Here is a 24114-nt window from a genome sequence, read left to right as displayed (position 1 = left end):
CATCCCTCAAAGCACCTGTCCCTTATTTTTCAGGGTGCTCCAAATTGCTTAATTCCTTGGTCATTTCCCCTGGAAGCCAAATGGTGTTCCTGTTTCCTGGGGCCCAATGTCTCTTGGCATAGCTGTTCAGTGCCACAGGCCGATGATGGCTTTGCTGAGCAGCGGGGACCAAGGGCTGACCGAGCTCTCACCCTGTATTGTTGACCTTATTTTACGGTCTGGAGGTATGTAAAGTGAGAGGCCAATTCTGGCCACATCCTGGCTTATTAGCTGCTGCGTTTTTCTGTGCAGATAACCCTCCTGACGCCTACTCACTCCTGATGAACCTGTGAGGGCTTATATCTCTCCCTGGGATTCACTCGCTCCTCAAGATGTCACAAGATATGTGTGACACACAGCAACAGTGGCTCCAGGAACAAAATATGAGAAAAGTCCAATCCTTTCCTAATTTCTGTGCTTAACCCCAGGTCTTGCTGGGATTCTGATGGGGGAAACGGGTGGGAGATGGGCACAAAATTGTCAAAAAAGAAAGGGAGTCAGACAGGCGAAGCTGGTGCCTCCTTTCTTCCCACTGCAACAGATAGTTATTACAAGGTGTGTGTCGGGGGTGAGGAGCTAGGGGGTAATAGCCACGAACAATGAGCTGGTTTCTTCAGGAAGGTATAATTGACAAGTTTCTGGAGGATTCAGGCTGGAATCGATATCCATGGATTCTCACCTTGTAAGCTGGGGCACAGCAACAAGAGTTCCTGGTATGTTCTCAGGACAGAGGCCCCTCTTGCCCATTGGACCAATAGTTCCCTGCTCACTTGTCCCTACTCTGTTTTTTAGTTCTCCGACCAGGGATCGAACCCGTGCCCACTGTAGTGGAAGAAGTGCGGAGCCGTAACTACTGGACCCCCAGGGAATACCCGTGTCCCTACTCTTTGAGCCCCTTTCTTTTAGTAGGTAGTCTGGGTTTTGTTACCCCCTCACCCCCTCATTCCAATCTCTGGTCTAGATTGGAATCTAGAATCTCTTCTCAGACTTTGGCTCAAGCCCCCCGCGATACAGTGGAACTCCTGACCTTCCAGTCTCCCGAGAATTTGGCTACGCTTGAAATTCCACACTTAGGACATTGTGTGCATCAGCCTTAGCTCCCCACTACTTCTCCAGTGGGGCTGGTTTCCCCCATCCCAGTCTTCCCACCAACGGAAAAGGACTGAGTTAAGAGCTGCTCAGAACTGGTGGGTCTGCAAACTTCAAGGCCAAGAAGGAGCAAAGTTCTCCTTTTAGAGAACCCATCATGGCTCCGGACAGGGAGGTATTTCTCAAAAGCTTATTTGTGATCACTTCTGGCATTGCTAAGTGCCTTGAAATCTCACCCATTCCACCTCCTTCCTCTTTTGTCTCGTTCGCCAGTGGGAAGGGCCTGAAGGAGGAAGTGCAAGAGTGAGAATAAGTGAAAGCAGAAAGGCTGGAAGATGAAGCAGACTGCAGTTGGTTCTCGCTGACTCGCTCCACCGAGGAGGACCCGTGCGAAGAGAAAATGCACCTGTTGCTGCTGTTCTTCCTCCTCTGCTGGCTTGCAGGTGAGCTGGGCCTGGGTCTGTTCTCGCGGGAAGAGCCTATGGGGCAGGAGGAGGTGGCTGGCAGAGGGAGGAGGGAGCCCAGCAAGGTGTCCTGCTGAGAAACCAACCCCCTTTCTAAGCAGTTCCTCCTGGTCGTGAGCCTGTGTGTGTTTCATCCACTCAATCCCTCACCCAGGGTTGCGGTGCCCACAACGGCCAATGCAGAAATATGGACCATGGTCTTCATAATGAACCCAGAACCAGGCATAACTCCTGACCCCCCCAGGGGCTGGTCATTCAAAATGGACAGACTGATGGCCCCCACTGGTCACAGAAAAGCAGAGGCGCCCTAGTTGCTCAGGAGACAGCTGGTGAATATTCGCTCCTGCACTGTCACCTTCCAGAAAGCTTTATGAGCAAGGGAAGGCTCTGGGGAAGGGGTGAGGGTGAAGGGGGCCCAGAAAGAAGGGAAGCGGGAGTTTGCCAGATGGAGAGGGAGAGGCAGTTCTAGGCTTTTGGGGAAGGAAATAGTAGAATGGAAAGGTCAAGAGGAGGTTAGCTTGGTAGAATGAAGAGGAAAAGGGGACAGGGCTGTGAGCAGAGACAGAGGGTTGAAGGCAACTTGAAGTTGATGGATACCATGTTTTTCTGGCCACGCCGTGCGGCATGTGGGATCTTAGTTCCCCGACCAGGGATCGAACCCACACCCCCCCTGCATTGGAAGTGTGGAGTCTTAACCACTGGACTGCTAGGGAAGTCCCATGGATACCATTTTGATTAAAAGTCAAGGGGATTTTCATGACTTTGAAATGTTGGGGGACCTCAGAGCTCAGTGTTTGGGCACCTTCTCTATCTAGAGTCATCCTTTTGTTGATCTCACCTCCTCTCTTGGCTTTAAATACCATCTCCATACAGATGATCCCCGTGTTTATATCCCTAGCCTGGACATCTCCCTGAACTCAAGAATCTTCTATCCAGCTGCCCATTCGACATCTTCACTCAGATGTTGACATTTCAAATGTGACCTGGCCACATCTTCTCTCCTCGAATTCCTTTCTCTCCCATCTTTGTGTTTGGCAACTCCATCTTTTCAGGTGCTCAGGCAGAACCCTGGGGGCATCCATCTCTTCTCTCATATCCCACAATGATTCTTTGAAAATGTAAGCCAGATCCTGTCTCTCCTCTGGCCAAAACCCTCCAATGACTTCATGTTACTCAGAGTAAAAATCCAGAGTCCTTACAGAGGCTACAAGGTGACACTGTCTGGGTCCCGCACCATATCATCTCCTTGGTCTCCTCTTCTACTCTGCTCCCCCACTCCAGCCACACTGGCCTCTTAGATGTTCTTTGAACATGCCAGGCACACTCCTGCCTCAGGGCCTTTGCACTTGCTGTTCAGTCTGCCCAGAGTGCTCTTCCTCAGATAGCCATAGGCTTGAGTCCTCACATCTTTCACATCTTTGCTTCTCACTGAAGCCTTCATTGATGACCCTAATTAAAACAGCAATTCCCAGGACTTCCTTGGTGGTCCAGTGGTTAAGACTGTGCTTCCACTGCAGGGGGTACAGGTTCGATCCCTCCACATGCTGTGTGGTGAGGCCAAAGGAAATAAAAAAAGCAATTCCTGCATTATTTTTCTCCATGGCTTGCCCTCTCCCTTCCCCCACCTTGATAGAATGTAAGCTTCAAGAGGGCCAGGATTTTTGTGCCTACAACCATGGCAGGTGCAGATTAGACAAATAGTAAGTATTAGTTGAATGAGTGAATACATCTAACGGACAGGGAACAATATGATTGCTGTAACACGCACCACCCCCCCGACCAAATCTTTCTCCTTCTAGTTTCATAGAATTAAATAATTGAGACTCGTAACATTACCTGGAGAGGACATTGCTCATGGGATTTTAAAATGGTGCAGCCACTTTGGAAAACAATTTGACATTCTTGAAAATGTTAAACAGGTAGTTACCGCATGACCCAGCAATTCCACTCCTAGGTATATATCCCAGAGAATGGAAGACAAATGTCCACGTATAAAACTTGTATGCCTGGTGGCGCAGTGGTTAAGAATCCTCCTGCCAATTCAGGGGACACGGGTTCGAGCCCTGATCTGGGAAGATCCCACATGCCATGGAGCAACTAAGCCCATGCGCCACAACTACTGAGCCTGAGCTCTAGAGCCCGCAAGCCACAACTACTGCAGCCAGCGCACCTAGAGCCCATGCTCTGCAACAAGAGAAGCCACCGCAATGAGAAGCCCGCGCACCACAACAAAGAGTAGCCCCCGCTCGCCGCAACTAGAGAAAGCCTGCGTGCAGCAACGAAGACCCAACACAGCCAATAAATAAATAAATAAATAAATTTATTTAAAAAAACAAACAAAAAACTGGTATGCAAATGTTCAGGGCAACATAGTTCATAATAGCTAAAAAGTGGAAACAATCTAAATGCACATCAACTGATGGATGGATAAATGAAACGTGGTATACTCATACCATGGTATACTACTAGTCATAAAAAGGAATGAGGTACTGACATTTGCTGCAACCTGGATTAAGCTCAGTGAAAGACTCCAGACACAAAAGGCTGTACTTTGTATGATTCCATTCATATGAAAAGTCTAGAATATGTAAATTCATAGAGACAGAAAGTAGATTAACGGTTGCCAGGGCCTGGGGGAGGGAGTAAGGGGAAGGGACTCCTCATGAGTATGGGGTTTCTTTTTTGAGATGGTGACAGTGTTGCAGAATTAGTGCTGATGTTTGCACAGCTTTGTGAATATCTTACGAAACCACTGAGCTGTACACTTTAAAAGGGTGAATTACATGGTATGTGAATTATATCTCAATAAGAAAATAATTAAGGAGCAGAGAGAAGAACTAGGGGCAGTCGTGTTCTCCTGAGAAGAGTTTCTGTGGTTGCATTTGGATCTGAGTCTCCAGAGGGCATGACAACGGGACATCCCTTTGTGACCCGTGACTCTTTTACGTGGTCTGATTGGACCATTCGTTCCACCTGGCATAGAAATGAAAATGATGCTTCCAAGCCCTGACACGTACTGTGAACAGAGCTGAGCTGGATGTCCTGACTCAGGGGGTGGGGGCTGTGCTTTCGATAGGGTGGGCTTAGAAGAAGCCCTCTGAGGCGGAGCCGCCTGAGCTGAGACCTGGAAGACGAGAAGAAGCAGGCACTTCAGGTCAGGGACATCTTTTCAGGCACAGGGCACAGCAAGGCTCTGACGTGGAAACGAGCTTGGCCGCGGTACGTTTGAGGAACAGAAAGGCCTTGTGGCTTCCTTACACACTTCACAACAGCCTGGTGGGGCCGATTGGGAGGATACTATTATCTCTTTGGGGAGAAGGTCTCTGGGGAGGAGAGAGATGTGTGGCTCTCCTCCTCCCGGCGGCTGTGGGTGCCTTGTGGATGCTCAGCCTTGAGTTTCGGTGTAGAAACAGAGAAGATAGATTTTGGGTGAGGAGTCAGGGGACAAATTGACAAGCAAGGCAGGGAATGCACATAAAGGATTGCTTTTTTTCTCTGCCATCTGGGAACAGGGGAACTTGATGGTGAGCAGATGTGAGAGTAGTGTGTGTGCGCGCACGTGTGTATATGGTTTAGGAGTGATTGAGGCAGAGCGGGGATATCTGTCTGCAGTGGAACAGGCTAGACTGTGCACTAACAGGAAGCCAGGCTTCAGTGGGAACCTCTGTGCCCCCTGTACCAGCCTTTCCCATAGAACTTCCGATTGCAAGTAACACATTTAACCAGCACTACTTCCCTCTTTGCAAGAGTTCATTGTTTTAAAAGTACACAAGAAAACCCCCCAGAAAGTTCCCACCGGGCTTTATAGCATTCATTTTCTGTGAGAAAAGAGAGTTTTAATGACCCTATTTTTTTCAGAGAAAAATTAGCTGTCTTGTCCAACTTAAGCCTCACCATAAGTGGTGGCAGAGGTGGACAAGACCCCAGATGTGCTGACCCAGAGTGGAAATTAGCTGAAGTCCCCCGTTGAGCCGGAGGCGGGGTCCAGTCCCAACTGTCACTCACTGACAGTGAGCCCCTCACCTCCCCCTGGGGCTCAGCTTCCACCTGATCTAGGATTATTCCTGATCATCTAGGCTGTGAGTAACCATGCCCGGGGAAGATGCTGCTCCTTGGAGCTCCAGGCTGCCTCTGTGCCAGGAGGGTTCCCACAGCAGAGCCAGTGCTCTGCTGAGGTTGATGGGGAGTGGGCACCTGGAAGAGGGGTCCGAGAAGTGAGTGGAACAGATGGTCCAAGGGTCAGATCTGATACTAAATGACAACTAAAGATGGAATGGCCATCCACGTTAGAATCCTAGGGTTGCTGGGACAAATGACCACAAACTTAGTGGCTTAGAACGGCACAAATTTATAATGTTACAGTCTAGAGATCAGAAGTCTAAAATGAGTCAACAGGACAGCGTTCCTTCTGGTGGCTCTAGGAGGAGAATTTGATTCCTCGACTTCCAGAGGCTTTCCAGAGGTTGCCTGCCACACCTTGTGGCATGCGGAACTTCCCCGACCACCAGGGGTCAAACCTGCGGCCCCTGCAGTGGAAGCGCAGAGTCTTAACCACTGGACCGCCAGGGAAGTCCAGAGGCTGCCTGCTTTCCTTGGCGTGTGGTCCCACATCACTTCAGCCCCCGCTCCATTGTCATCACTCCTTCCCTGACTCAGACCCTCCCGCCTCCCTCGCTTAAGGACCTTTCTGATTATATTGGGCCACCGGGATAATCCAGGATAATCTCTCCATCTCAAGATCCCTAATTTAATGACATCTGCAAAGTCCCTTTTTGCCATGTAAGGGTGAACATATTCACAGATTCTGGGGGTTAGGACACAGACATCTGTAGGGGCCATTGCTCTGCCTACCACACTATTTAACAGCCCTGTCTAGGCATTTGTTTTTCCTATGATTTTGAAAGTAGTAAATGCTCATTGTTGACACTTGGGAAAGTACAGGAAAAAAATGAAGAATTAGGAAAAATAAAAAAACCTTATGTCTGTCTTAATGCCCGAGGTGACCAGTTGTTAAGATTTTGGTTTATTTATGTTTAATCTTTGTTTTCTATGCATATTTAAAAAGTTCATTGGTATTATACTGCATACGATTTTTTTAAACCCTTATTTTCACTTCATATGAGAATTTTCCACATAATTAAAAATATTTCTAAGAATAATTAGCAGTGTTTGCATTATATTTCATTATATACTTATTTCCCTAATTGATGGAAGTTAACTTTGTTTCCTTTATTTTTGCTAATTATGTGATGAATCTTTGTGCACACCGTTTTTGTTAGCCTCTCTGATTATTTCCTGAGAACCAAATCCTAGATGTAGCATTACTGGAGCAAAGGGCATGACTATGTTTGATACATATGACTGCCATATGGCTTTCTGTATGGCTGAACCAGCTACATTCCTTCCAGCATATTCTCACAGTGCCTGGACCACCTGGCCCCTGTCAGCAAAAAGTGAGTCATCAAAACTTGATTGGTTTGTTATGTGAAAAATGGTGTTGTCTTCCACATTTCTTATTTGCTAGATTATTTAAGTGAAACATTTGAATTTTATTAGCCGTTGAATTTCCTCTTTGTGACTTGCCTCTTATCTCTCATCAGTTTTCCAAATGGGGTATTAATGTTTTTCTTCTATACACTCTTAATCGAGAGAAACTCTACTAATCCTTTTCTATGTTATTTGTTCTAAATATTTCTCTCAGTCTGTTCTTTGCTTTTTCAGTCTTTTTTTATTGGTATGTCCAATGCTATATTTGCATGCAGTCAAATTCACTACTAACTCTTTCTTGTTTCCTGTTGTCCATTGATTTCAAGTTTTGAAAGATCTCCCTGTCATCCAGGAATTTTATAGAGATTCACTTCTGTTTTCTTTCAGTTTAAAAAATGCTTTGCTATTTTATGCTGACCTCCTTAATCTCTCTATATTTACCTAAATGGAGCACACTGAGAGGTGACAGGATAGGGTAATGCCTTAACCCTTCCCTTCTCTGTTTATCGTTTTAGTCTTCTATGGTATATGTGAAATTGTTAAATAGACTAGGTCTGTTTTTAGGGTATTGACTGTGTCCTATTGATATGTGTATCTAGTCTTGTTAGATTCACAAACTGGTTTCTTTATTATGGCCTGGTACTATTTTATTTTTTTAAATTTATTTTTAAAATATTTATTTATTTATTTTTGGCTGTGTTGGGTCTTTGTTGCTGCACGTGGGCTTTTCTCTAGTTGCGGAGAGCAGGGGCTACTCTTTCTTGCGGTGTGCCGGCTTCTTATTGTGGTGGCTTCTCTTGCTGTGGAGCACGGGCTCTAGGCTCTAGAGCTTCAGTAGTTGTGGCATGCGGGCTCAGTAGTCGTGGGTCGTGGGCTCTAGAGCGCAGGCTCAGTAGTTGTGGTGCATGGGCTTAGTTGCTCCGTGGCATGTGGGATCTTCCTGGACCAGGGATCGAACCCTTGTCCCCTGCATTGGAAGGTGGATTCTTAACCACTGTGCCACCAGGGAAGCCCCTGGCCTGGTACTATTTTGATATCTGGCAGGCAAGTCCCTCCTTACTGCTCATCTTTAATATGTTAAAAATTCTTATCTCTTCATTTATTCAAATAATCTCTAGCATATATTAAATATAATATTTATTACATAGCCATACATATCCATATATATACACACACATGTGTATAGATGGAGATTATCTGAAAAAAATGTACATGCTCTAAAAATGTTCTGGAGGTTTTGAGTTAAATCTATAAATGTATTTGGGAAGGAGGAAAATCTTTACAATATACAGCATTTTCATTCGTGATCATAACAGAGCTCTTCTTTTATATTTATTTATTTATTTTTTAAAATGACACTTTTTATTTATTTATTTATTTATTTGTGGCTGTGTTGGGTCTTCGTTTCTGTGTGAGGGCTTTCTCTAGTTGCGGCAAGCGGGGGCCACTCTTCATCGCAGTGCGCGGGCCTCTCACTATCACGGCCTCTCTTGTTGCAGAGCACAGGCTCCAGACGCGCAGGCTCAGTAGTTGTGGCTCACAGGCCTAGTTACTCCGCGGCATGTGGGATCTTCCCAGACCAGGGCTCGAACCCGTGTCCCCTGCATTATCAGGCAGATTCTCAACCACTGCGCCACCAGGGAAGCCCTTCTTTTATATTTAAACCTTTATGTCTGTCAAGAAAGTTTCATTGTGTTCGTGTATGGTTTTTTTTCCTATAAGTCCTGGTTGTTTCTGTTAAAGTTATTCCTTGGTATTTAATACACCTTTATTACTATTGTAAATGAGGACTTTTCCATTTTATTTTCCAACTACTTGTTACTGGTTTATAGGAAAGCCATTGATTTTAATATATTTATTGTGTCTTTAGCCACTCTGTTGAATTCCATTATAAATGAAAATCCTTTTAAACTTAAGATTTAAAAATTTTCTCTAACTGTTATTATTTCCCCCCAATAATTATATATTTTATATTTTTCCATGTCTCACTACGTTGGTCAGAATTTCAGAAAACAGCACATGTACAGAAAAGTGGATACAGGATCAATGTCCAGGTTAACACATTATTATAAAGTATATGCCAATGTCTCACATTAATTGTGGTATTTGCTGAGGTTTTTAATAGATAATCTTTATCAGATAAATCAAGTTCTACTCTTAATTTGCTAAGAATGTTTAGAAAACCATGAATGGGTGTTGACCTCGCGGCATGTGGGATCTTAGTGTAAAGTGGGAAAAACAAATGTTGTGAACTGATGAATGGATATACAAAATGTGGCAGATCCATGGAATAGTCATCAGCCATAAAAAGGAGTGAAATACTGACACATGTTATAACATGCATGAATCTTAAAAAGATTCCCTGGATTCAGCTTGCTGATTTTTCATTTCAGACTTTTACACTTAAGTTCATGAGTGATATTTGCTTATAATATTTCTTTCTTGCACTGCCCTTGTCAGGGTTTGGCATCAAGATTATGCCAGTCTCATTAAATGGATTTGGGATCGCATCCTCCTTTCCTTTGTTTCAGAATTTTTTTGTGTAGACATTAAAGTAGGTAGACATTAGGTAGACATTATTTCTTCCTTCAACGTTTAGTAAATAGATATCTCCATTGAAGCTGTATAAGTCTCGAGTTTTCTTTTGGAGAGGTTTTTAATAATGGATTTAATTTATTTAAATAGTTGTAAGATTATTCAGATTTCTATATCTTTTTGTGTTGTTTTAACATATTGTATTATTTTTGCTAGGCATCTGTTTGTTCCAAAAAATTTCAAATTTATTGCCATAATCTTATCTAGATATCCTTTTATTATCCTATCCTATTATTGCTTTATCCTCTTGTTAGCTTTTTTTTTTTTTTTTGGCTGCGTTGGGTCTTCGTTGCTGCGCGCGGGCTTTCTCTGGTTGTGTGAGCGGGGGTTACTCTTCACTGCGGTGCGCGGGCTTCTCATTGCGGTGGCTTCTCTTGTTGCAGAGCACAGGCTCTAGGCGCGCGGGCTCAGTAGTTGTGGCTCATGCTCCGCGGCACGTGGGATCTTCCCGGACCAGGGATCGATCCCGTGTCCCCTGCATTGGCAGGCGGATTCTTAACCACTGTGCCACCAGGGAAGTCCTTGTTATCCTTTTAATGTGTGCAGGATATGTACTGATGTCCCCATTTTCATTCCTGATATTCATTATTTAGACCTCTCTTTCTGTAATGAATATCTAATTAGGGTTATTTATTTATTTATTTTTAACCAACTCTAGGCTTTGTTGATTTCCTTATTATATGATTTTTTCCACTTCATTAATTTGTATTAACTTCATTATTTCCTTTCTTCTACTTTCTTCTTTCCTCCTACTCCTCCTTCTGTTTTTTGTTTAACTTCTGAAATATATGTTTATTAAATTCAAGTCCTTTTTACTTTTCTGATACATTTAACGCTATAAAATGTCTTTAAGCATAACTCCAGATGCATCCCGTAAGAGTCTTTTAAAATAAGGTATAATTTACATAGAGTGAAATGTATAGATCTTAAGTGTATAATTCTATGAGTTTTGACAAATTCGTGTAACTTGTATCGCCTATCAAGATACAGAACATTTCCATCACCTGGAGTTCCTTAGTGTCCCTCCCAATCTTTCCCCCACCCATGAATCACTGTTGTAATTTCTATCACCAAAGGTTATTTTGCGTAATGTAGAACTTGGCATAAACGGGATCATGAAGTTTATTCTCTTTTGATCTTTCACTCAGTGTGTTTTTGAGATTCATCCATGTTGTTTTGTGTATCACTAATTCACTCCTTCTTATTATTCTGTACTATGCTGTTACTATGAATATGCTATTTGTTTATCTGTTCCCCTGTTGAACATTTCAGTTTCTTTCTCTTCCTTTCTTTCTTTCTTTCTTTCTTTCTTCCTTCCTTCCTTCCTTCCTTCCTTTCTTTCTTTCTTTCTCTCTTTCTTTCTTTGATTTACAATGTTGTGTTAATTACTGCTATACAGCAGAGTGACTCAGTTATACATATATATACATTCTTTTAAAATATATTCTTTTCCATTATGGTTTATCATGGGATATTGAATATAGTTCTCTGTGCTATACAGTAGGACCTTGTTGTTTATCCATTCTCTATATAAAAGCTTACATCTGCTAATCCCAACCTCCCACTCCATTGAGTTACTTCTAATATGTTGTTATTATAAATAAAGCTGTGATAAAAATTCTTTTTTGTGGACATTTGTTTTTAACTTCTCTTAGATAAGTATCTAGAAGTGAAATTGCTAGGTCATAGGATAGATTCATGCTTTGTTTTATAAGAAAAGCACTTTTACAGTGTTCCAAAGTGATGTATAAAGTGGAAACAACCCAAATGTCATGAACTGATGAATGGATATACAAAATGTGGCAGATCCACACCATGGAATAATGTTCAGCCAGAAAAAGGAATGAAATATTGACACATGTTATAACATGGATGAATCTTAAAAAGATTATGCTAAGTAAAAGAAGTCAGACAAAAAAGATCATATATTGTATGCTTCCATTTATATGAAATATCCAGAAAGGCAAGTCCATAGAGACAGAAAGAAGAATGAAATGTCCAGAAAGGCAAGTCCATAGAGGCAGAAAGATTAGTGGTCGCCAGAGGCTTCAGGGAAGAGGGAGGTAAGGAGTCACTACTAATGGGTACAGGGCTTCTTTCTGAGGTGATGAAAACATTCTGGAATTAGATAGAGTTGATGGTTGTACAACTTTGTGAATATCCTAAAACCCACCGAAGTATACATTTTCAAAGCATAAAATTTATGATATGTGAATTATATCTTAACTTTAAAAGTGGACAAAAGTAAATACTTAGTCTTCAACACGCTTTATTTAATTTTAGAAAGGAAGAAAATTATCACAGTTTTAAACTTAGCAAATTAGAAAAAGATACGTGGTAATCTCAAGGAAATAAAATTATATCTATGAGAAATTAATAATTTAAAACTAAAAACAGTAACATTTACCAACTAAATCTCAAAATGGTTTAACGCAGGAAAAAAGAAAGAGGAAGGGGGGAGGAAAAACATGAAAGAGGAAATCTTGTGGCACATATAATCAATAAAATAAAACAGCACATGTCATCAAAATGTGTCATTATAATAGGTTTGAAAAATTTAATTATTAAAAGATACTTTATATTTGCAGAACTTTATGCTAATACACTGTAAAATAGATAACTTTAGGGGAAAAACAAAAGAACAGAATTTATTAAAGAACAATAAAAAAGCTTAAATAGGTCAATATTCATGGAGAAAAAAATTTAAGTAATCAAAGAATTTGCCCCAGTGAAGAATTTGCCAGATAGTTTTGTAGCCAATTTTTTAAGATCCCAAAGAAACCAAAATTCCTTTGCTCTATTTATGTTCTTATCTCAGAGCACAAAAAAATGGAGATCTGCCAGATCAATTGTGTGAAAGTAGCATATCTCTACTACCAACCCTGACAAAGACACACAAGGAAAATGACAGAAAGAACCTCCCTTATGAGTATGGATCTGAGTTAAGCCCGGACAGCAGGCTCTGCCGGCAGACGGGTTTGGGTGGCCCAGGCAGGATTGCTGTTGTTTCTAAATAAGGCAGAGTTTTAAAATTGAGAGGTTCCACCCCAAACCCAGATTTTGGACTACTCCAGAAAAATGAAAAGATCTGAAATTACACTGCCTGCTTCTTGCATGAGCACAGTGGGCTGAGTGGGAGGGGCCACGCCTCTGCGGGGGGCGTTTGCTCTCCAGATTGCCCTGGTCCTCACTACCTCCCAGGGTCTGACACTGATGCCATTCTTCATCATGCTTGAAGTGTTGTTTTTCTTATAATAAAGATACATTTCTCTGTATCTTGAATCTTTCAAAGGTGAGAAAATGAAAGAAAGAGCAAGAACATATATATCGGAAAATGCTGCTTTACTCTATGATACCTGCCTTACTGCAAAGCTATAGTATTCAAGACAGTATGGATTGGCAAAAGGACAGACGAATGGATCAATGGAACAGAACGGAAAATCCATAAAGAACTCACATATTTGCTTTTTGACAAAGGAACCGAAGCAATTCAATGGGAAGAAATGGGATCTGGGCGTTACAGATTCCACAGCATGGGGAAAACATCACTGTTTTGGTCAATTTCAAAGGTGTTCCTTCCAGGGTGGTTTACAGTAGAACCGCTCGAAACAATTAGAACCATTAGGAAGTTTCTCCAGGGCTAGGTGATGAGGGTGTTTCAGCTGAACCTCCTGAGGTCATCAGTACAAAGTCGTCTTCTGTGGAAATGGGTCCTCTGGTCTTTCCTCCCCACCAGACCAGCATAACACAGAGAAGGTTGCAAAAGGACATTGCTGGAAATAGAAAGACTTACTGACCACAGAGAAGGGGAGAGGGGTGAACTACAGGAAGCTATTATTGCTCTGTGTCAATGTTTTTGTTTCTTTGAGATCTGTAGTTGTGCTTTTATGGGATTTTCCTGGTGGCTTTGACCTGATAGAATTTTGAAGAACAAAAGGTCTTTACGTGTAAGGTATATTCCTTTCTTGACTGCTATTTAACTCATGAGGACCTTGGGTTTATTGGAACTATTCACGATGCAGGAGGCTGTGGCCCTGCCCTCAGGATGGGAGGTGACAGGTACATGGATTCGTGTTTTCCAGAATCTGCCATCACTGGCCCAAAAGCAATGAGGAGCCTAGAGGGGGGCTCGTTGACTGTGCAGTGTCGATACAGCCCTGGGTTGGAGACCCACGTGAAGTGGTGGTGCCGAGGAGCTGCTTGGCGCAGCTGCAATTTCGTTGTTAAAACCACTGGAGCAGAGAAGGAGGTGAAGAAGGACCGCGCGTCCATCAGGGACAATTGGAAAAACCGCACCATCACTGTGACCATGGAGAAGCTCAGGCTAAACGATGCAGACACTTACTGGTGTGGGATTGAGAGATTTGGAACTGACGATGGGGTCCAAGTTAAAGTGACCATTGACCCAGGTAAGAGTATGTGTATGTGTAGATGTGTCTCTTCAGGGCCTGCTCTGTCCTGGCCCCTGGGGTCCCTCTTTAGTGACCTGTGACTCAGAGTGAACTGTCACAGAGGGTGGGGGAGTCCTGAGGTCTCATGGAACCCACACAGACCACTTGGGATTGGGAGGGGCAGGGCTTCCCTTAGAGGCTCTCGTGGCTCCCAGGGCCTCCTCCAGGATGGGATCAAGCCTTTCTCGACACATTATTTTTCTCTCTGCACAGTCAGTGCCCGAGTCTATTGCCCATGGAGGTCAAGGTGAAGGTCTCACCCGGAGACCCTAATTTCTGCTAATGTTTTCCTGGGACCCCTGTTGCCCAGGTGTTCCTGCTCTTTCTGGAATTTGGGGCTGGGTCTTCAGAGCTGCTGCTCCCACCCCCTGGTCCATATCCCATCTCAGGGGGAAGGACCCAGCACAGTGGGGCTGCTGTGGTTAATTCCTGGGGTCTGGAAAGGCCTCCACAGTCAAAGGGCTGCATTCCCAGGTGCCTGAAATCCCATCATGAGCCATTTACATATTTGGGATTAACGATGTTCTCTTCCTAAGTCCTTTTAGAATGCAAACACTCTGGGCTTGTCGGCTCAGGGGTCTCAGTGCCTTGGTTTGACCAAGTTTATCTGTCGGGCTCTGCTTCTGCTGACCCTCGGACGGGTGACACCAGCTCATTGGGCACCTGTGACGACGGGGGTGGGCGCACAGTCAACAGAGCCTCCACCACACTGGGAACGAGTGAGGCTTGTTATACTTGCAAAGCACAGCATCATTTCATTCAATCCTGACAACATTCCTGAGATGTAACCATCCCCATTGTGAAAGCTTTACAACTTGCCCCAAGTAAAGGCTCTTCCTGAACCTTATGATTTTGCTCAGGGCTGGTCCTGATCTTTGAAGTCACAGATTTTGGGTATGTCAGCCAGCTGATAGCCCCCATTCTGCTCCTGTCCTTGTGGATAAATAGGATGAGAGGCACTGGCCACTGGCCGAGGCCCTGTCATAAGCAGCTGGAGTGTTTGAATTTCAGCTGAACTCCAGCTGCCCTTGTCCTGAGGCAAGCCTGGCCCCCTCTAACCTTCCAAGTTCTGCTTGATGCCCTCTCTGGACCTGTGCCAGCTCCACCTGCCTCTGAGGCTCTGAGTCTCCTAGCGGCCAGGGAGATATGAGCAGTCCAGGCGATAGGCCCTCTCCCTTGGCCCTGCTCCAGACTCCTCAGGCAGCCCATGGTCCCCACCACCACCCCCATACCCACCCCCGGCTCAGAGCCACGTTTAAGGCTGCGGGTGGGTGGGCAGGCAGAGCAGTGTGTAACCTGGTCCGTACGCCAAGCACCAACTGCAGTGCCGGCCACCACTCCTGCCACCTCTGCTATCAACACGTTCACAGCGCCAGTCAGCTTGGAAGAGACCAGTGGCTCCCCGGCTGTGACCAGCCCCGGCTCCAACAGCGGGTAAGCCAGCTCTGATGCTGTGGCCCACTTGGCCCAAACTCTACCAAAGGGGGGACTTTTGTAGTTCCAGGTCCCAGCCAGAGCTTGTCTCCGGACCCTCAAGCTCGAGGATGCTGGGGCCTCCTCTCGCTTGCTCTCACAGCTCAGGAGGCCAGAAATGAAATCAAGGTGTCGGCAGGGTTGGCTCCTTCTTTGGGCTCAGAAGTAGACTCTGTCCCAGGCCTCTCTCCTAGTTTCTGGTGGTTGCCAGTACGCCAAGCACTCCTTGGCTTATGGCAGTATCACTCCAATCTCAGCCTCTGTCATCACAGGGCCTTTTCCCTCTGTGTCTGTGTGCCCCCATTTCCCTTTTATAAGGACGCCAGTCATTGGATTCAGGCCCGTCCTAATCCAGTACGACCTCGTCTTAACTTGACAACCTCTGCAAAGATCTTATTTCCCAATGGGTCACCTTCTCCAGTTCTGAATGAATATGAATTACTGGATGAGGGACACTGCTCAACCTGTACAGGGGGCAAGCTTAGAAGCAGGGAGACCTTAACAGATCCTTTGCCATACAATTTCTATTTGGCTTCTAGACCCACTGAAACACCTTGTGGAACCCTCCTCTCTTTTTTTTTTTTTTTAAACCATCTTTGAGGGCACCTGGGAGTAGGGGTTCCCAGACTGGAAACCTCAGGCCTGTAGGTCAAAAGGTTTCAAGGCGAGTGGCTGTCCCTGCTCCCAGGTGGGTGGGATGAGGCCAAAGACAGGAGGGGAGCCTGGGTTCATGGGGCATCCTCTGTCGTTTCCAGCGGTGTCTTCCTGAAGGTCACCATCCTCTTGCCCCTCATCTCTGCTGTGTTGCTTCTTCTCTTGATGGTGGCCTCACTTGTGGTTTGGAGAATGGTGAAACAACAGAAGAAAGGTGAGGGGACCTGGCTGACACTGGACTGGGGCTGGGCTGCGTGGAAGTGTGTGGGATTGATGGCCAGAATGGCCATCCAGGAACCATCAGCCCAAGGGAATACCTGCACAGTCTGGAAGGGGTGCCGTCCCAAAGGCCGCAGCAGTTGGCAGTTTGAGGGGCTGGAGCTTGGAGGTGAACCCAGTAGGTTTTGGACTCAGTTCTGCCTTGATCATCCCTCTATGCTCTTCTTTTTTTTTTTTTAATTTATTTATTTTTATTTATTTTTATGGCTGTGTTGGGTCTTCGTTTCTGTGTGAGGGCTTTCTCTAGTTGCGGCAAGCGGGGGCCACTCTTCATTGCAGTGCGCGGGCCTCTCACTATCGCGGCCTCTCTTGTTGCGGAGCACAGGCTCCAGACGCGCAGGCTCAGTAGTTGTGGCTCACGGGCCCAGCTGCTCCGCGGCATGTGGGATCTTCCCAGACCAGGGCTTAAACCCATGTCCCCTGCATTGGCAGGCAGATTCTCAACCACTGCACCACCTGGGAAGCCTCCCTCTATGGTCTTCTTGCCTCTCTGCTCCGCCTCCTTATCTGTTTCTTGGTTTGGCTCCTGGTGGCAGAGATGGCAATGGCCTTAGGCAGGCAGCCTTCCTAGGGTACCCAGACACTTTAGTAGAATCCCTGTGGTTGTCAAGGAGGTACTGAATAGACATGGGGGCATCGAGAAACATACACACACATGCACACGCATGCATGCACATGCACGGATGTATACACACATGCACGAACACATGTTCATGCATGCACACACAACATAGCCCGCACACGAATGCGCACATGTGCATGTGCACACTCATACACAGTTCTCTGTGTTTTCTCAAGAATGTTGGTGGCCACTCCTATTTTTGCCCTTCCTCCCTTCAGTCCTTTCTCAGGCTACCCTACTTGTTCTGTGTATATTTGCCCTTTAGGGAAGGGCCTCGGCTCACGAGTCTGCACTTGTCAATCACGAGGTCTGGCCTCGGCCAAACACTTTTCCTGTCTGGCTCCACTTCCACATTCTCACATTAATTGCCCCTCCTCCCTTTCTCAGAACCCACTGGGATCTGGGCGCTCACGGGACCGTCTTTAACACTGCTCCCTCCCTACAGCCTGGGGAATCTTGTAGTTTGGAAAGATGGGAGCCTGACTCCTGTTCATCATACTTTCCCCCCAATGTATTGTCCGTGACCTAAGTTAAAAATACTTTCTGTCCCCCTCAGTATCTAAAAACCATAGGGAAAATCTTCTTGTTTCTTTGTTGTCTCCGAAGCTGGGGGCGTGACGGTGGCAGGGGGACGGCAGGGAGGGAAAGAAACAGGAAGCAGAGGGCACCTGAGAGTAGGTCCAGGCAGTGATGACCCAGCTCGAGTACGCCACTCAGAGGGCAGCTTCGAGCAATCCCGTCGCGTGGACAACTTGTACTGATGGAGCCCCTCTTGTGTCTGGTACAGTCCGTGCCCAGAAGGCGTGGGAGGAACAGGCTTAGCCATCTAGCAGCCCGCATCCCACCTGAAGACCAACCAGAATTCAGTGGGACAAGGGTGATGAGACAGACATAAATCAAATGCCCTGGGAGCCAGGGAGGGAGGGATTTGACAGCCTGGATAGCTGGCGAAGGTAGGTGTGACTTTGAGTTGACCCCTGCAGGTGGAGAAATGGTGGCGTCACAGGCAGAATCCCAGCAGAAGTTTTAGGTTGAGCCTAATCCCAGGGGAGCTGATAATTGGCAGGGCCACCTGAGCAGCTGATCACACAGTTCTGTGATGTGGGGAATAGATGGGCTGAGGTCTCCTTAGTTCTCATCTGAGGGATCAGAATTAGAACCAGGTCTCTTCTCTCTGAGCCCGAAGCCTAATTCACCTCTTTTCTTTCCCAGACCTGAGGGCGCCTGTGAGCCTCTGGATGGGCTTTCTAACTCTGATTGTTTTTGTCTTTTAGCTGCTGGGATATCCCCAGAGCAGGTAAGAGAGTCCCCGAGGTCAGAGCAGAGACACCAGACGCCTTTCCCTCACTTCCTTATTTTCCATATCCCAGGAGCACCAAGGTCCAAATGCATCAGACGAGCCCTGTGCCCAAGTGTCCACATGCTCACGGCCCAGCTGCAAGGGCCGGGGAAGGGGCCCGGTCGTATGCTGGAATCAGCCAGGAGGGAGGAGGGCTTGGGAGGGGGAGGTGTGGGAGGCTAAGAGGAGATGGGGGTTGCAGAGGGAGCTGGGAGAGGGGGTCCCAGGGGAGCAGAGAGCCACGCGTCCCTCTGTGGAAGAAGAACCTGTGTTTCCTCTCCTAGGTGCTTCAGCCCCTGGAGGGCATCAGCTATGCAAACCTGAGCCTGCAGCAGACCGAAAACTCTGGGTCCTCCCGGAAGAAGGCTTCCAGGAGGTCCTCTTCCTCCGCCCAGGCCAACGCAGGGGAAGTGCAGTATGTCACCATGGTATGTGCTTGGTGGGGCTGCTGTGGGGCTCAGACCGGACCCGCTGTTTCCCCTCCTTTGAGGACCGGCTTTCTCCCCACCACGTGGGAGGCTGGGTGCTGGGCAAAGATGCAGCCATTGAAAGACTTGCTGGCAGAGCTCCTGCGCGCTTTTGGCATTTGAAGTGCCTCCACACCAGGTCTTAGCGTTGGGAGACTCAGATCCTGGTCAGACACGGTCCTCATGCTGGGCAGGGGAGACTCAGACAGGCTGAGGGACCTGGAATTCCGTGCAAAATGTGCTGCCCTGGCATGGAATTGAGGGAGAGTGTCTTCTGCCGTGGCCGGAGCTAAAGGTGCCTGGCAGAGTGGAGGGAGGAGGAGCTGGGGGGCCTGGGAGAAGACTCCAAAAGCCCTGGAGGGTCTGTCTCTCCAGGTTCCTCCAAGATCACCTCCATCCATTGGCACAGCCTCCTGCCAGCCTCTCTAACCCCGAGGACGTCTTCATTGCAGGCTCCCTTTCCCAGGGAGGACATTGCCTATGCAGCTCTGTCTTTGGAAACCTCAGATCAAGAGCCAACCTATAACAACATGGGGTACCTCATCACCCACATTCCCAGCAGGAGCCACGAGGAGCTCACGGAATACAGCACCATCAGGAAGCCTTAGCCTGTGCTCCAGGGGCGCCTCTCAGACCCACTCGAGGCCTCTGAGTACATTCCTGCTTCATCTGCTTTCTGCCTGCCCCTCAGTCCCCTCATGGGACCAGCCAGTTACTGAGGCCTCTGCCTGATGCAGCCAGCATCATGGCCAGCTATGGTTTGGGCTCGGGGCCTATTCTCACGGAGCTTCTGGGAGTTAGACAGGGGTCTTTCCACATCCCTTTCTCTCCCACACAGCTTGGGAGGGGGCTAGGGATATACTCTGGAGCTGCTGAGGGAGCAATCACAATGATAACGATAATAATAGTAATTCACGTTTATTTATTGCTTATCATGAGTGGTGGACTGAATAACGGTCCTAAAAGTTATTGGCATCTGAACCCTCAGAACCTGTGAATGTTACCTTCTGTGGCATAAGGGACTGTGCAGATGTAACAGAGCTGAGGGTTTGTGGATGGGGAGATTATTCTGGATTATCCAGCTGGGCCCTGAATACAAGCTCAAGGGTTCTTACAGGAGGGAGGCAAGAAGGTCACAGAGGAGAAGACAGTGTGATGGTGGGAGCAGAGGTCGGAGTGATGCAGCCAGGATTCACAGAACCCCGCAGCCTCTAGGAGCTGAAGAGGCAGGAACGGATCCTCCCCAGAGCCTCCAGAAGGAACCAGCCCGGCTGCCAACTTGACTTTAGCGCAGCTGATTTCATACTTCTGGCCTCCAGAATTGTAGGAGAATAAATTTGTATTGTGTTAATGAAGCCATTACATTTGTGGTAGTTTGTTACCGCAGTAATAGGAAAAAATATACTATGTGACAGGTACTCTTCCCTAAATGCTTTACCTACAGTGACTAATTTAATCCTCACCACAACCCTAAGAGGACACCTTTATTACTGTCCCCATTTTACAGAGGAGGAATCTGGGTACAGAGAGGTTCAGTGACTCACCACATTTTACTGCTGGCAAGTGGATAAATTAGAATTTGAACTTGGGCATTTTGGCTCCAGAGTCTGGAGTCTGGGCCACCACCCTGGACTGTGTGTAAGGAGGATAATGTGTGTGTGTGTGTGTGTGTGTGTGTGTGTGTGTGTGTACATGGCTACTCACACAGGGACAGTCGTCGAGTATATACAGACGCTGGACTTGCTGTCTTTATTCTAGGGTCCTGGCAGCTCTCCCTCTGGAATCCTGAATCTCGTCCCAGCTTGCCATCTCCATGGTTACCAAACTAGTCCAGTCCCCGGCCTGGAGTCCCTCTTGTTCTCTGCTCCTGAGTCCATTCTCCTCCCAGCAGCCAGAGGGATCTTTTTAAAGCACAGACCTGATCACTCCCTGCTTGTAACCTTCCAGTGGCTTCTTCCACAGCTCAGGAGGCCCCCAGGATCCATGGGTCCCTGCCTGCCCCTAAGACCCTCTCTCTGGCTACTCTCCCTCTCACTTGCCCTGCTCTGCCCACACTGGACTTTCTTCCATCCTTCTAACAAGATAACACGTGGTCCCTTCTCAGGGCATTGGCACTTGCTATTCCTTCTTTCTGGAATGGTCTTCCAACGGATATGTGAGTAGTTAGGTTTGCCAAAGAGAGAGAAAGGCAGGGAGAGAGGGAGGGAGGGAGAGAGGGAGAAGAGGAGAAAAGGGAATTCCCTGGTGGTCCAGTGGTTAGGACTCGGCACTTTCATTGCCGGGTGCCCGGTGCCCGTGTTCAATCCCTGGTCGGGGAACTAAGATCCCACAAGTCACGTGGTGTGGCCAAAAAAAAAAAAAAAGCTTATTTTCATTATCACAACTCAGCTCAAATGTTCCTCCCAGGGTGGCGTTCCCAGACCCCCCTAACAGCAGTGGCCCCTGCTACACCTCTGATTCCTCTCTGTCACATTGCCCTAAGTAAAAGTAGTACTTACTTTTGAGCTAACTTTATGAGCTAACTTGTTTATTGGCACATGGGTTTACTGATTCCCCCCTCTCCACCAGGCTGTAGGCTGCCCAAACGTGGGGAATTTGTCTTACTCACTGCTGTATCCTCCGTGCCTAGTTTAATGTCAGGTACAGGGTGGGTTCTTGACTATCTATATGTTGGCCGAATGAATAAGTAACGTGATGGTTCAGACTTGGGAACTCAGGGTGAGCTATCAGGGGCAGGAACACCCGTGTCCATCATTTGAGGAAGGGACCCCTGGGTCACCTGGGCAACCAGAGGAATTTCAGGATCCACTTCCCAGCAGCATGGAGTGGAGAGACTTTTTTCTCCCCTCCCGAAATGAGAGAGGTGAGGAGCCATGATTCCCCTTGACTGGAGGACAAAGGTCTATTCCTTTGCTTGGGTTTCTTTTGTTTGGGGCTGGAGGGAAGTGTCAGGGAAGGGAGTCATGACTTGGGAAGAAAGGACCAGCTCTGCCTAGGGGTCACAGGCAAGTGCCCCAGCAGGTACTGGGGCCATAGGGATGTTTAGTAGGCCATTATCAGTGTGTCCTGGGGCTTCCCCAACTTCTCACAGCTCTGGACATCCCAAGTGGTCTGGCGGAGGTGGCCTTAGTGGATGGCCATCTCATCTCAGCGTGGGCTGCTCCTTGTTCCTACTCCCACTCCCTGAAAGATGATTCCCTAGAATCTCAAGAGCTTTATCAGCCTGGGGGAGTTTACGGAGCCCAAGCAGGCTTAAGTATTCTTGGGCTGGTCACTTGAGCTGAGTGGGTCAGAGTAAGAGTGTTTTTGACCTAGGCTGTTTTAAGATTTACAGAGTAAGAAGTGCCTGTAGAGAGACCTTTAAATGAAAAAGTGCAAAGCAGAACAAAATGAGAGTGAATTGAGCTCTATGGATAAGTCATAACAGAAAGTCACTTTCTGAATGGCGTCACTGTGCCATTTTAACTGTTGTGCGTCAAGTGCCTTTATTGCTGAGTTTTTAAGCAGCCCGGACAAAATAGAATCGCTCAGTACAAGCTTCTGTTGGATTGTAAGGAACTCATCATCTCTGGAATCTACCACAGATACTAGTAAAGATTTACTGTCATGAAACTTGTGACATATCTAGGAACACAGACTAGTATTCAGCTCAGTTTGATTTGACTGGAGGAGTCTGATTGCTTCTTCTTCCTCTTCTTTTTTTTTTTTATTGGAGTATAATTGCTCCAAAATGTTGTGTTAGTTTCTGCTGTACAATGAAGTGAATCGGCTATATGTATACCTATATCCCCTCCCTCTTGGACTTCCCTCCCGCCAGCCCCCCCATCCTGACTTTGTCTGGATGGTGGATATGGGCTGGATGTGGAAGGTCCTGGCCGCCTGACTGAGCCGAGGAAAGGTAAATCAGCTTAGAAGACAGATTCACTCTGATTCACACTTTTAATTGCCTCATTCAAGCTTTAAAAAAGGTGTCTACCAGATATATCGCTGGATATAATGTTTTTATCCCATATTCCAGCCATCTGGATGGGTGGTTGTCTGAAAAGAGAGCTTTTCATGTCCTTAGAGATGGAGTTGACTAGCCCATGATATTTGTGAAATTTGTCCAGTCCATTCTATAGCTGGACGGAGCAGATTTCTGACTGGTGGTCCTCACAGGAGGCATTTAGGTTCTTTAGGTTTTGGGTCATGACTACAGGACTCTGCCCTGAATCCAGCAAGATTTGTTCAGTCCTGAGAGCACTGGGGAAGTAGTCAGGGTGGGGGAAGGGAGGCAAACATGTGCAAGAGGTTTGAAGGGAAATTGTTTCATAAAGTTTACAGACTGGCATCTAGGTGTTGTCTCAACCGTATCCGGCTGCTCCGTAAAGACTTTGCTAAGGCAGACTTTGGGTTGTGGATTAGTACCTTTACTGCAAGAGAGAGAAAGTTCAGATAAGGTTCTGCTGATCTGAGTGAGGGTGGCATTACTTCTGGCATTTACCAGAAGACAGAGCCCTTTTTAAAAAATTGAAGTGTAGTTGATTTCTGCTGTACAACAAAGTGATTCAGTTATACATATTTTATATATATATACACACACACACACACACACACACATATATATATATCTTCTTTTTTAATATTCTTTTCCATTATGGTTTATCACAGGATATTGAATATAGTTCCCTGTGCTAGACAGTAGGACCTTGTGGTTTACCCATTCTATATATAATAGTTTGCATCTGCTAACCCCAAACTCCCAATCCTTCCCTCTCCCACCCTCCCTCTCCCTTGGCAAACAAGTCTGTTCTCTATGGACAGAGCCCTTTTGAGAGTCAGTTGTGGGAGAAAAATATACTGCACTGGCAACCTTCAAAATACATGGCCTTTAGCAGGAAGGGCCAGGAAGGGCCAGGCAGCTAACATCAGTTGATTTCATGTATCAACAATTTTTTAGATCAGGAGGGACTGATATAGTAGTCAGCCTTTTATTTTATCAAGTAGGTGCATTCTTACCCAATGTAGTTGGAATTGTTATTGGTCAGTTCATTGGAAAAGTTGGTTAAATCAAGGAATCACACAAAAGATATATTCTTTCTCTAAATGCTTTCTTTGGCTCAAAATATCTAAATGTGTCGTCATTTGCTAGTATTTGGATGTAGCTCTAAGCCTC

General features: G+C 46.3%; 2 protein-coding genes across 3 annotated transcripts in view; one reads left to right on the top strand and one right to left on the bottom strand.

The window, feature by feature from the left end:
• RAB37 (RAB37, member RAS oncogene family) overlaps window positions 1-24114 on the bottom strand; it is a 70502-nt gene that overhangs the window by 28762 nt on the left and 17626 nt on the right. The gene's annotated exons all lie outside the window — the stretch shown is intronic.
• On the top strand, window positions 1470-20314 carry CD300LF (CD300 molecule like family member f). 2 transcript variants are annotated; one of them, XM_059907207.1, is made up of 7 exons: window positions 1470-1571; window positions 13757-14083; window positions 15496-15559; window positions 16354-16466; window positions 18428-18450; window positions 18777-18920; window positions 19412-20314. In XM_059907207.1, exons 1-7 carry the CDS (start codon window positions 1529-1531, stop codon window positions 19565-19567), a joined length of 870 nt encoding a protein of 289 aa, XP_059763190.1. In that variant the 5' UTR covers window positions 1470-1528; the 3' UTR covers window positions 19568-20314. The 2 variants fall into 2 exon arrangements, with proteins under 2 accessions (XP_059763190.1, XP_059763189.1); XM_059907206.1 differs by having other exon boundaries at window positions 15439-15559.

This window comes from Balaenoptera ricei, chromosome 20 (genome assembly GCF_028023285.1).
Source record: "Balaenoptera ricei isolate mBalRic1 chromosome 20, mBalRic1.hap2, whole genome shotgun sequence".
In the NCBI taxonomy this organism is placed as follows: Eukaryota; Metazoa; Chordata; class Mammalia; order Artiodactyla; family Balaenopteridae; genus Balaenoptera; species Balaenoptera ricei.
Note: the sequence above shows the minus strand (reverse complement) of the source record. Positions and strands in the feature narration are given on the sequence as shown.

Coding starts and splice junctions, on each gene's coding strand:
- CD300LF (XM_059907206.1), top strand. CDS start 1,529: ATGCACCTGTTGCTGCTGTTCTTCCTCCTCTGCTGGCTTGCAG. Junction 15,560..16,353: donor AGCCCCGGCTCCAACAGCGG/GTAAGCCAGCTC, acceptor TGTCGTTTCCAG/CGGTGTCTTCCTGAAGGTCA. Junction 18,921..19,411: donor AAGTGCAGTATGTCACCATG/GTATGTGCTTGG, acceptor TCTTCATTGCAG/GCTCCCTTTCCCAGGGAGGA.